General features: G+C 36.8%; 1 protein-coding gene across 3 annotated transcripts in view; it reads right to left on the reverse strand.

Annotated features, from left to right (window-relative positions):
• The window catches only part of Prex2 (phosphatidylinositol-3,4,5-trisphosphate dependent Rac exchange factor 2), a 301,586-nt gene that overhangs the window by 189,059 nt on the left and 98,067 nt on the right, over positions 1-14,460 (reverse strand). For all 3 annotated transcript variants that reach the window (XM_076924369.1, XM_076924368.1, XM_076924370.1), the window contains exons 10-13: positions 14,258-14,402; positions 11,606-11,706; positions 1,133-1,236; positions 457-506 (exon numbers count right to left, since the gene is read on the reverse strand). In XM_076924369.1, coding sequence (XP_076780484.1) covers positions 457-506; positions 1,133-1,236; positions 11,606-11,706; positions 14,258-14,402 — 400 coding nt within the window. The remainder of the gene's footprint in view (positions 1-456; positions 507-1,132; positions 1,237-11,605; positions 11,707-14,257; positions 14,403-14,460) is intronic.

Here is a 14,460-nt window from a genome sequence, read left to right on the forward strand (position 1 = left end):
ATGAGTAAGTTAATAAACTCCAAAATTATGTGTATTGAGTATAAAATAATTCTTAATATTACAATAAAAATGACCTTTTGAGAGTAAAAGCCTATCAAAAATATAAAATATACATCTAATGTTCAATTACATAAAATCCTAAATATATGATCTAAAAATATTCCTAATTATAAACAATTAGAACTAACAGAATTTCTGAATCATTTCCAAAACATTCAACTCTCATTTATTAAATACTAAGAGAATCTGGATTATTTCATTTTCAGCTGAAGAATGTGGTATGAGATAAAAATAAAAGAAGTTTTGAAAGCCTAACAAAGTCAAGAGACACTGAGTATATAGTGCCACAAAACTGTAGGATTATTTGACATAAACAACTACTTAAAATGGAATGACTCAAGTTCCAAGATGAAACACAAGCATCTCCATTTATGACCCCCTAAGAAGCCGACTCACCTAACCACTGGAGTGAACAGACTATGAAGACGACAGTAGAGTCTTACACCCTGTGTGAAACAAAAGCAGGTCAGAAATGAATAGGATCACTCAAGAGACGTGATACTGAGTGTTCAGAGTAGTAAATCAACTCTTTTACCGTCTTCTTCAGTCATTATGCAATCTTAGCAAGATTCTATCTAAATATTGAAATACGGAATAAATATAGGAGTTAAGCCGCTGAAGAACAAGGAGGGCGTGTGCTGCTGTGAATCTGTCATACGTGTAAGACATATATAAAAGACCACCTAAAATATTTCCTAATTATAACATACACTTCAAACAGAAAGTTCATACAGCAATAAATCTAGAATAAATCTAGAATATTTAGAATCGAGTTATATTTCAGTATAAAATTTGCAAGGATGCAATAAAAAAGAGTATTGTATTTGTACTTACACTTCTGGTTTTAAAATTCATACAAATGTTTTGGCCAGAGTTTGTTCCACGTGAAAGAATTAAAATGATCTAACACTGGAATTTCTTAATAAGACATCTTAATAAGACAAAAACTTATATAAGGTATTTTAGGAGTTTCATATATTAGAAGACTTTTTTGAATCTCTCAGTAGCTTTTCATCTTCCCCAAGTACGGCCACGGGAATCCTGTTATGGAACTGGCTGAAGATGCTATTACCTTAGAAATCACGTCCTGCATCTCACTCCTCGGGTAAAATGTACCGTCGTCATATCGGAACCGGTATAGCATTTGTTCTGGCTTGAACTGGTGCTTATCAGTAACTAAGAACATAAAAATGTTACAGTAAAATACTGGCAATCTGATTAAGTTTATTCACAATTTAGGAAGAGCTTCTGATTTTCCAACAAATGTCAATCCAATATTTTCAACAGTAAAATTTGTAAGGTTTTGTTCTTTAATACAAGGAAACTTCCCATATGATCTGAAGACTTGACTGAGATTAATAATATTCAGTTAGCATGATATACACACGTATATAAGCAGAAATTGACTGTGTACTGACACTTAGGAAATGCAAAGTCATGCTTCCCATTTCTTGACAGTTCCCCATGGCTGAACTAAACATCAAAGAGCAAACACCCAGCCTGGTAACATAGTGCATGCCTATGATCCTAGAACTGGGAGGCTGAGGCAGGGGGATGGCTGAGCCCAAGACCAGCCTAACCTACCTAGTGATTTTGAGGCCAGCCTAGGCTAAAAAGTAAGCACCACATCAACATGGGTTATAGAGCAAAACCTTGCCTCACAAAATAGAACACATTTTAATTTAAAATTTGTAGATAGATACTTAGATAGTAAGCATCATATCTACGGGTTTTTATTTTGCTTGGTTTGTTTTATTTTATGTGTTTTTATCCTCAGCCCTAGACATGCATATTTGCTTGTAACTATTTTATCATATCGTGATGGGCCCAAGACCACACATACACTAATCCATGTATCTTGTATCCAGACCGCAAGAGATGACTGAATACTTTCAATATGTAACAGATTCCAAAATTTTAAGAGTTCTTACACTGATTAGCACTATTTTTTACATGTTACTTGTTTCTTTTTTTTTTTATTTCTTAAGAATGGTTAGTCTTCAGTGTCATCCACAGGATACAATTTTCATTTCTCAAAACTCTTATCAGCAGAAATGATGGTTTCTGTGGTAAAGACTAACAAATGTCTAAAGAATTAATGCAATCTTTCCCAAACTCTACCAAAAAAAATGAAGAAAAAGACTAGTTCCAAACTCAGTTTATGAAGCCAGATATGAATATTATAATGAAATAAAATCACAGTCAAATATCACTAACAAACAGCTGCAAAAAAAAAAAAAAAAAAAAAAAAAAAAAAAAAAAAAAAAAAAAAAAAAAAAAACCACCTCAACAAAATGCTATAAAACTGTGACAAGGGCTCCTGGAAGGAAGCAGTGCCTGCAAAGGCAGACTGAATCAGTGACCTGGGGAGGTTGGAATGTTGCAAACCCAGAACCTAATTACAAGTTATCCTGAGCTACTTCAGCTTAATGGCAATTTCTTGCATACCTCTGCATGGGACCAAACATCCTTTGACAAACTGATAAAATCCTCTTGGAATGTATAAACAGACTGACTCCTGATCTCCTCAATCAATGGGTTAAACAAAAGTAGGATCAGCTAGCATATGGCCTAATGTTCGCCATTACCTACCTATCCAATGTCACCACCAATGTGTGTGCAAGTGTGTTATTTTATGACTTTCTTCTATGGCACTATAAACATTTCATTAAATTGATACCTCGTCAGAACATAGTGTTTGGGGAGACCACGCCAGGCTATGCTTACTCATATTTAGGTCTAAAATAAACTCTTACCAACTTTGAACAGTTGTAAGGAATTTTTTCCTTTTGTGTTGACAGAAACAAATTCAACAGGATACAAAGAGAAATATAAGCCATAATCACGTAAGATTTGTCTTTGGGGACAAATCAAGTTAATATAATGAAACTGTTAACAACTACAAATAAGATGAGCAAAAGATAAGGCATTTAACAGAATGTAGCACTATTTCATGGTAAACTCTCTGAGTAGATTTAATATGGAAGGGCTATACCTCAACAGGGAAAGGACTACGTGTGAGGTGAGAACTGACATTACACTCAGAAGGTAACATCTAAAAGCTTCCCCCATGAGGCCAAAATGTAGAAAATCATGCTTGCCACTTCTTTCCCTGTTTTTAAATTAGTTTTCATAGTTACAGGTTTCCTTCTGGGGTCTTCACATATACTCGAACCCTTTTCGGTTGACTTCCCCACACCCCCTCAGGTCCCCTGCTGCTCTACCCACCTGTCCCTTGCTCCCCTTGAATTCTGTTCTCTTGTCTTCACTATGGTCCTCCCTTAAAGCTTCTCTTTTAGCTTCCTGAGACTTACTTCCAGCAGGTCACATACATTTGGCAGAGGCCAGAATGGACACATAACAGGTAATGCGTGGTATTTTCTTCCTGAGCCTGGGTTGCCTTACTTAATATACTGTTGTCTAGGCCTATTCATTTCCTTGAAATTTTGTATTTTAATCTTCCTTTCCAACACTCCTGTCAGCTGCTTAACAGGAAGAGAGGAAACCACTGCCTCTTGAGATAACCTTTAGTCCTGTGTCAAAGCTCCTGAGGGTGAAACAGATGACCTTTTCTTGGAGACAGACCTACTTACAATCTTATTACAATGCTAAATTCTTTACTGTGGAGTATTCCCATTGGCCATTTAAAAAACCATGTGACATTTAAAGAAGGATGACCTTGATTACATGACCATGTTTAGGAATCCACCAGCCTCCATCTGTAACGAGGATGCTTCCGTGTATAAAAATTAATCAGGTTACTGAGGACAGTAACAGCATTATTCTGTCTTTTTTCAGACAGGGACCTTGGGTTCGAACCATGTCCCACTACTCTGTTTATTTGTTACAAGAAACACCATTTTTTATTGTGGCTCCTGATCCTATGTCTTGGCTTTCAACTGCCCAAGGAGCAAACTTGTTGCATTTTATAATACCTGTATTCCTCATGAGACTGCAACAGGAATAGAAATAAAGACATCCAATTGGGAAAGAGAAAAAAACTCTATGTTTTTACAGACAAAAAACCTTTAAAAATCATAAATGGCTTGCTTTAGTAATGATACAAGTCGGCATCCGAGAACAAAATCAACACACAAAAATCAGTAGCACTTCCAAATGATGAAAATGAACTACCCAAAAAGACCTTAAGAAAGTTACATTCATAATCGCACTAAAAAATACGACTTGGTAATGAATTTGAACAAGGAAACAAATGCCTTATGTACTAAAGTCTAAAACATTGGCAAAGTTTTCTTAGGAAGACATAAAGAGAAAGATTTTCTGTGATCATTAATAGGAAAGATTACTATTATTTAAAGGTCCAGTATATCCAAAGTGATATAAAGATCAAACACAATCCCTAATAAAATTCTAATGTCATGTTTCATAAAAACAAGAGAAAAACAGCAAAACAAAGCATTAGGATCTCTTTGGAACAACAACAACAACAAAAGACCTTAAATTGCCAAAAAAATGTTATACAAAGAACAAAGTTAGAAGCATACACAATATGACTTCAAAACAAACTGCAAGGACTGTAGTAATCAAAGCCTTGTGGTACTAACACAAAAACGGACATAGAAAACCACTAGAACATGCTAGAGAACTCCAAATAACCCCATGCAAATGTAGTTAATTAACCTTTGCCATGGTTGCCAGGAATGGTTATAGGAAAATTGTCTCTTTAATAAACAGTAATAAGAAAAGCTGACATACACATGCCCAAGGATGAAAATGGAACCCCTTCTGACACCACATACAATAAACCAAATCAAAATAAATTAAAACCTTAAATATAAGACCTGAAACTTCAAAACCACTAGAAAGATGAAATGGAGAAAACCTTCTTGACACTATCGTGGTAATCGAGTTTTTAGATGAGATTCCCAAAATGACGATAAGAAAAGCAAAAATAGAAAAATGGAATTGTCTTAGAGGAAAAAGCTTCCTTCTAACACATAAAATAATCAACCAAAATCTTTAGGATCTGCCGTGGGGAACAGTGGAGCAGGTCTTCACCTACAGAGCTGAAGTCTCATCTCCCACAGAAGACCTCTCTGTGTTCCCAGCCACTGCAGACCACCAACCCAAGCAAGCCAAAGGAGACTCTCATCCCCACGGGACACAACCAGAGCTTCTCTCCCTTTCTCACCCTTAAACTGAGGATCAATCCAGCCCTTACGCCCCCATTTTTTCTCAGCTTTTCTGCAGCTCCACCCCCAGCAGCACCTGGAGCCCCAAGAGCCTGAGAACAGAAGAGCTCCCAGGACCTCAGACTGTGTTTCCACACTCCTGGAGCTGGGTCCCAAGATTCGGCCCTAGCCCCATGGTGAGACAGACTCGGGACACATAACAACCCAACAACTAGTCCAGGGCACACACATTAACCCAACAATGGAGTGCTTTAAAAATCAGTAATTTATTTTATCCCATCTACCTATATTCATTATTATACTTTATAATAGTCATGGAAATAAATTATCTTGATTTTTTTTTCAAGAAAATTGAACACATGCATGTATGTCTCTTGTCACACCAAAACAAATGAGAGTTTAATCTACTCAAAAGCCTGTGCTAAGCAGTAAGCGACTTTGGGATTAAATCTTCATAACCTTGAGCCAATCTGAGGAGGAGCTTCCATGTTGCCTTGAACAAACAGCAACAGCTCAGGTCTGCACTCGGTCTACAGCAGGAAAACGGATTCAGTCATCACCTTATGAGAAAACATGCACACTGCAATCATTCAGATAACTATGACAGAAGATGGCATGCACAGTAATCATTACTTCTAGAAAGCAGAGGTTAGGGCAAATTCAGAAGAAGGTCAACTGATGCAAAGTTTGCTAACATGTGTGGTTTGAAGTCTCCTATATGGGCCAACTTCAAACCATCCACTAAAACTTACTGAACTGAGCCGGCACAGTGGACAGAAGGTTCTCACTGCACATAACCCCTTAGCAGAGGTAGGGGGAAATGTGAAATAATAGGGAAATGCCAGGTCTCATGAACCCCTCATCCTGTGCATTATATACCTAGTTATGTAATTTCAATGTTAATAACAGTTATGTTTAACAACCAGCTTGAGGGCCTTAGTAACTTTATTAACAGCCCTCAGAGGCTTATACAACGAATTTTAACACACTGCAGGATGTACCAGATGAGAGTTCTGAAATCTCATGTGAGTGTTTCAACTGTGACCACTAGTTAAAGAAGAGCAATATTAATATAATTTCATAAAGAAAGCATATGTTATCCCAACCTACTAGTCCACAAGAAAGTGAGGTATTACCTCAGACTAGGTCAATAATATAAGCAATGTGAATAGTAGCAATCTCTTTCTCTCTCCCTCTTTCTCTCTCTTTCTCTCTCTCTAGCTCTCTAGCTCTCTTTTATTTAACTTTATTTTAGAAATTCTGTTTTTATAAAAATGCAGCTGGAAGCACAAACTCAATAACCAGAGCATCTAGTTCCTATCTCTTCATTGAAATAGAATCACTCTCTTAATATGAAATTGCATAAGAAGATTTCTCGCTCCCAGTTTCTGAGAATTATAGACATTTTAAAAACAGATTTCTTTTTATAAAATTGCTAGATTCAAAATGTGACTTTATAGTTGATCAAATCCTGCCTGCACTATAACAAGCCCAGGCCCCTGGATTCAAACAGTAAAAAAGGAAGAATTCTGGCAGCTCTTTGGGCTATGTTTCTCAGTAAGAAGAATTAACAAGGCTATAAATATTCAAAACAGTTTTTAATTCCCCTAACTTAAATATCTGATGAATTCTTGCATTTCAGATTTGAAACTAATTTTAATAAAAATGCATTGAATGTTTTATTCCAAGACTTTATTACTGGGCCAAAATGATAGCTCAGTGGATAAAGGTACCTCCTAGCAAGGCTAAAAACCTGATTTTAATCCCTGGAACTCAAAAGGTGGAGGGTGAGAACTGATTTCCGAAAGATGTCATCCAACTGCCAAATGCATGCCAAGGCATGCAAATACACAAAAATAATTAATATGACAACGCTGTTAAAGGAGACTCTGCTACTGATTCAGGTGGTACCTACAGACAGGGATAAACTGAACAGGACTGACAGGCTCCCCAGCTTTGTGTTCATTTTATTCTATTTCTCAATCCTTTTAATTTTTTTTTTACTTTTTGACAGTTTCAAACATGCATATATTTAGATCAAATCAACCCTATTTCCTCATCTTGTTCTCTCCATTTTCCTGCTGAACAACTTTGTTGTTATGGTCATTTTATTTTACCCTACTGAGTCCACTTAGTGCTACCTGTGTGTTCACAGGTATAGGACCATCTACTGAAGCACAAGTAAGCCTTTCAGGGCTCAAATCATTGGAGAAAATTTACTCTCCCTCTCCATGTAGCCAATGGCTGTCAATGGCATCTTAGCAAGTGGTGGAACTTCAGGAGCCACTCTCCCATTCATTTTGGGATTTGGCCTACTGTGAACAATATGAGTTCCAAGAATTGACAGGCCTTTCTAGGGAAAAGTAGAGGTTTTGTAGGAATAGAGAGGATTAGCTAGGATTTATTACATAGCCATAATCTATTGGTAGAAATCTGTACAATTATTATCAAGATAAAGATATATTTTTTTAAATGGCACCAATTTACTTTGATTACAAATTTTAAGGTTTTCATTGGTATGAGCTTCTTATTGATATAAAAGTGACATGAATATTGTTACTCTCATAGGCATTGTAGCAGTATAACACATTTAGGAATACAAGGCTTAGACCCAGTCCTTTTTTAACTTTTTTAACAGATTTGAGATGGTTAGCCTGTGAGTTAAAGAGACTACAGCAAATTCATGGCTTGGAGTTTATTGTTAGGGTGTTTTTTATGTTTTATTTAGAAATAGCTGAGAGGAGTTAACAGACAACAGTCCAGATTACCTTACATGGATAGTTAGTTTTCAAAACGTCAGAAGTCCACAGAACTGACGTTACAAACATTTCTGTATTAATGTTCATTTTGATTAGAGACTTGTCTGCTCCTGACAGCTTTCTGTATTGAATTCTAAGAAGAAATTGAGCATCTTTGGAGTTACTCCAGTTGTGGTGACTAGACAGGAATTGCCTCTTTCCATCTACAGACAAATTACTGTCCAGAAAAAGATACCAATTATATCTGCCTAGACAGAGTAATCAGCCCTTAATAATTCTGCAACACTAAGGTCTGTCAGATGATCCTGGGCCAGAAGGCAGAAGAACAGATGCTCCAATGTTTTGAAGTAGAGGGAGTGTCCAGGTGTTCAGATGTCTCTATAAATTGGCTAAGTTTTAGAAGCTATGCTTTGTGTTTCCCACAATTATAGTTAACTCAGTCATTCTGGATTTCTGACAGGTTTGAAAACTTATAGTCTCATAGCCAATCCTGGCTATTTACCTTGAGAGAAAAGATTTGAGTGAATGGTTTTCAGCTGACATTCATTCTAAAGCCAAGCAAAAAGCCAGGTTCAGAACTAAGTGTTTTAGTTAGGATAGATGACAGAGGTTCTGGTTAGTCAACAAAATGATGGACTGGGTATTAGGACTATCTTGTACCTCACTGGTACAAATTGGCATAATTATGCTCTAATTGTATTTTGAGATAATAGTTTTATTTTAACAGGAAGGCAGATATGTAGGAGGAGCTAAGGTGGGAGGAGTACTGAGAGGAAGAGAAGGAGTAAGGAGAGGAGGAGAATAAGGAGAGGAGAAGCTAGGTGATAAGAGAGAGAAAGAGGAGGGGAGACAGGGAGGCAGATGTTCACGTATCTCCACCAGTCAGAGATAGATGATATATCTAGGTTGGGTAGTGGGTTACACCTCTGATTGAGCATTACCAAACTTATAAAGCCTTTGATTAACATTTTTTTAAAAAGTGTATAAATGCAAAAAGGAAAAGGGGACATGGGATAGGGGTTTTCTAAGGGGGGGGGGGGAAATGGGGAAAGGGAATGGCATCTGAAGTGTAAATAAAATATCCAATAAAAAATGAAAAAAAATAAAGAAAATACCTACAGGGGGAGAAAAAGAATTGACAGGCCTGGAAAGATATGGCATACAATACAATACAATACAATACAATACAATACAATACAATACTGGCCTGATTGCAGTAGAAACCTCTTTTTTGTTTTGTAGGTAATTATCTTAGCATTTCATTATTGTGAAGAGATACCATGACCAAGGCAACTCTCAGAAAGGCAAACATTTAATTGGGGCTGGCTTACAGTTTCAGAGGTTCAGTCCATTATCATTATGGTAGGAAACATGGCAGCATACAGGCAGACTGTATCTTGATCTAAAGGCAGACAGGAGACTATATTCTGCACTGGGTAGAGCCTGAACATAGGAAACCTTAAAGTACATCTACACAGTGATACACTTCCTCTAACAAGGCCACACCTTGTCCAATAAGACCACACCTTTTAATAGTGCCACTCCTTATGGCTAAGTATTGAAACACATGAATTTATGGGGGTCAAATGTATTCAAACTACCACAGTAATGCAGTATTTCTGGACATATAAGCTTAAATGAAAAAAGAAAAGTTATTTATGAAGGTTAACTGGCTTTTACCACAATTTTATGCCACTAATTAAGTCCAAGATAAGACAAAAAATGATAAATGTCTTAGGACATAGAAATTCTAATTATCCTGATTTGATCATTACATATTATAAACATGACTCAAATTATCACACTGCACCCCATAAGTACATTCAATTACTGTATGTTGGCTAAAATACTTTAAAAATTAAAGATAACAATGTAATGTATAGTCTTATCACAAAATATATACATGAGCTTGAGTTAGGGAATATGAAAAATTAAAACTATCTATATTAACATCACATTTCCACTTAAGCTTGTTGTGTGTTTTAAATATGGATTGTTCCTCACAGATTTGTTTGAATTCTTGGTCCCTAGATTGTGGCACTATTTTTGAAGGTTCTAAAAACTTGGAGGGTAGGGTACAGCCCAAGGAAACAGGTACCTGGAGGTGGGTTCTTAAGAGTTTATAATCACTGACTACTTCTTGCCTGCCCCTGCTTCCTGACTGGCCGTGAGATGAACAGTAGTCCTCTGCTCCATGTTACCACCACCATAATATCTTATGCAAATGCATGGGGTCAAATGATGTGAACATCTGATTCCATGAGCCAAAATAAAATTTTGTTTTACGTTGCTTATGCTAGGTGTTCAGGTCACAGCAAAGGGTAACTATTACAGCTCTTACCTGGTGCAAAATACATGTATATGAAGCTTCAGGTGTTTTGCTATTAATGAATCAAATCTAAAATATACTCAAAATATAATAATTCTTTTATTCATTCAGCATGCTTTATTAGATATTTTACTATTAATGAATCAAGTATAAAATATGCTTAAAATATGGTAATTCTCTTACTCAGTCAGCATGTGTTTATTGAGTGCCTGAACATGCTAAGCATGAAAAGTACATACTATGGTATATAACAAAAGTTCATGTGCTAAAGTTGCATGTATTTTGAATAGAGTCCAGGCAGGGTAAGAGAGACAATAAGGTAGTAAATAACAAAAAACAACAAAATAACACTATAATTTTAGACAATAAAACAATAATAATTTTAGGGCCTGTTAAATGGCTCAGTTTGTAAAAATACCTTTTGCACAAGCATGATGACCTGAGTTCAATCCCCAAACAGATGGTGAACAGAGAGAATCAATTCCAGAAACTTATCCTCCAGCCAGCACAAAGACCACATGCGCATGCACACACACTAATTGTGTAAACCAAAAGTCCATACAAATTTAAATTCCAAAAAAAATCAAATATATTAAAATGTCAAAGTAGACGGGCTTCTAAAAGTCGAAGACCACGGAAAGGATGAGCATTGAGTGCAGACAATGTTGTTACTTTATTTAATACAGTACTATAGTTTTAGCACATAGGAATGTCTCCTGCCTTTTATGAGAAACTTGTAAACAACTGTTAAATGAGAGAAGCAAGAGTAAAGATCCTACATAAGGTTAGCTTTGAGTATGGAAAGATGCAGAAGGACAGGGTGGGCACAGTATAGCATGTTGGATTAGCTAGGTGCCCACCTTAGAGAAGAAACCAAGTGCCCCACTGTACAGAAATCTATTATAGTTCCTCAAGTGGCCACCATGAAAATTCTTACTACTGTAACTGAGTGCTCTCAATTCCTCAGAAATGATACCACTTCTGCTGTTTTAAGTTCTATTCACCCCTCAATGTCCATCTCTAATGCCACTGCCCCCATGAGGCAATCTCACATACTCCAGTCAGAGCGAGGCATCTCTCCTTTCACAATCTAGTACTTATTAGTATTCTGGCTTTTGCCTGTGCAGCAGCTGAGCATTTTAAGCAATGGAAACTCTATACACTGTTCTTTACAAATTAGGTATTGAAAGCATTGAAAGAAATAACCATGCTATGATGTTGAAAATTGTACATAAAACAGATATGGAACTCATACATAGGCCATTTGTGAACACATAGAAGAAGTAAATTAATAAAATAATCACCGTGGTGGATGATCCCATTGTCTAACAATGCTTGTCCCAAGTGAACACCTTCTTCAGGCCTGTGAATCTCTCCAATTTCCAATAGCCATGAGACAAATTCACTGCAAGAGAAAGGCAATGGAAGCCATAAGGTCTCTGTCTTTCCAAGAATTACGTCTGGTCCACACATCATGAAAAGGATATGAAAGGAATCTTAAATACACAATCACTATTTTCAAGACATTGTCCAGAAGGTATTTTTTTGCATGCATAGGGCTCAGAACCACAGAAGTCATAGTCTATTCCAGAATCCCTATGTACTGAGCCTCTCCGACAATGTACCCACTAAAAAACTATACCTGAGAAGGTCCTCTTTCCCAGAGAGAGCATTTGAAAGATTTAGTTAAAAGATGATACTCCCCACCCCCAAAAACCAATCATCATGAAGATCAATGAGATAAATACTCAATAAATACAAATATTTCCAAATAAAATATTCCTATGTTTCTGCTTTAAAAGATCTAACACTTGAATATTTACATAAACTGATGAATGTGATTCAGAATCATTTTGTTACTTGCACACACCCCAGAGTATTGAAGCTATGGCCATTATGAAAGCATTCTTTTCCATCGATCCCACAGGTAACAAATACTTTCTATCAAATAATCAAGGAACACAGAACTCCACAAGTATTTTGGTTAGTTTAAGAAATACTTATTGCCAGGTGGTGGTGGCACACGCCTTTAATCCCAGCACTTGAGAGGCAGAGGCAGGTGGATTTCTGAGTTCGAGGCCAGCCTGGTCTACAGAGTGAGCTCCAGGACAGCCAGGGCTACACAGAGAAACCCTGTCTCGAAAAACAAAAAAAAAAAAAAAAAAAAAAAACTTATTAAGGCAAAAAAGTGGACAACAGGCTTTCTACTCGTTTATTAAATAAGAATCATATAAAGAATGACAAAGGATAAGAGAAATAACAAAATAAACAAAATAACTTAAGAAAATAAAAGAGAAAAGGTTTAAGAATGTAAAATACCTTGTAATGATTACAGTCATGGGTCCTGCAATATAACGTTCTAGAATCAAGCCCTGTTTCTTTGGGCCCTGGCTGTGTGACCTCTCTTTCAAGCTGATTGTCTTTATTGATAGCACAGAGAAAATATTGGAAATATCAGTGTCATAGTGCTACTACATGATTTCTTGGGATGAGATATGCCAGTTCAGGACCTGGCAAAGCCTCTGACAAAGACTTTGACAAAGGCCAGTGAGTTGAACTAGTTCATATGAAGCTAAAGCATAAGTCTTCATTTAGAGTTCACTTCATTAAATGCAAAACGAAGATGAGAAAAAGAGCTGATTGATGCAATGATGTGAAATGGTAGTATTTTTTTTTTAATGTGAGAGAGAGGTCAGAGTAAGTTTTCAAGTGACTTTATCAATAAAGAAAAGATCTTCTATGGCTATGTAGTATGGCAATAAAAGCTCCTAAGAAGCCATAACTTTCAGTGACTCTCCAGCAAGTGGACTTATCACCATGGGGACCCTAAAGTTATGACCATGAAGTTATCATAAAACATGCCATCCTTCTATGGTGCATGCTGGGTCTTATATGTCAAGGTGGAACTAGATCTGTTTTCCTTTGTACTAGCTCTCACCTAAGGGGTATTGAAAGATCACAGATACAGAACCTTATTAATGTCTTTAGGCAACTGGGTGACCCCATTATGAGGACCACTCCCTCAGACTGACCTTCAGTCTGAGGTTTCCTGTCCTATAGACCAGAGCTGGTCATGTGCTATCTTCTGCTAGCTAGTTAAAGGATATTCTAGTGGGCATGGATCCATTAACTTCATGGATCAAGGAGAAATAGAGATTTAACTGGCCCACACCATTACACTAACCAATGGTAGTATCAGGAGTTGAACAAAGATGGAAGATTAAGACTGATCTTTGATCTAACTCCAGGGAACTTTCGTTGACGGACTTCAGCATCCATTAACTATATGAATGTGTCAAGCTCCCAAATCCATAGTTCCTGGTTCTTTAAGTAACTACAGACAAAATAAACGCCTAAGAATTAATTGCTGAATTCAAAATTACATATAAAAAGACACCAGAGTAGATCCCGGCCTAAAAAGACCCAACTGAAACAGCTCTGCTTCTCATTCAAAAAATCTGATGTGCCCAAATGACATACAGTTTCTGGATGTAGGCCCCTAGGAGGACAATCTACTAGACTCTTAATTTGTACTCTTTTATTTTGACTCCAGTTGTATTAATTATCACAAAACAAACATTTAGATTATTTTCACTCAGCCCTCTTATATCACTCCACTTTGTGAACTCATGCCCAACTCTGAGTCTCAGATTCTGAACACTTCCACATCACAACTATCATACTGTCTACAATAGTCACATGGCCCGCCTGACACTCCTTGCTGGACCACAAGCTCTGATTCACCATGACAACAGACACGTCAGCAATTGTGGAGACCAAAGACAATTGACTATATGGCTCAAGGGGCTGGCCATGACTGCATCTTTGTCCATTATCTCATATCCGTATCCTCCAGAAAACATGGACTAAGAGTAAGGATTCAAAAATGCTTAGGATAATACCTTTTAAACACAAACCATATAAGATAGATGATACACCCAAGAGATCAAGCTTACCTTCCCAGGAAGCACTTAGGGAATGTGGTCAGTTTTCTTTTTCTGTCTTTGATCAGATTTCCCTGTTTGCACATCATCTTATATAATTTCTCACCCTGCTCAGAGATCATTACCCAGGTGTCTTGTTCCATTCCTAATTTTAAACCTATCAAAAATGAAAATAATGGGCATCATGTTAAATTCCTTCATCTAGTTGTTTATGC

The sequence above is a fragment of the Arvicanthis niloticus genome, chromosome 25, assembly GCF_011762505.2.
Source record: "Arvicanthis niloticus isolate mArvNil1 chromosome 25, mArvNil1.pat.X, whole genome shotgun sequence".
NCBI classification, from domain to species: domain Eukaryota; kingdom Metazoa; phylum Chordata; class Mammalia; order Rodentia; family Muridae; genus Arvicanthis; species Arvicanthis niloticus.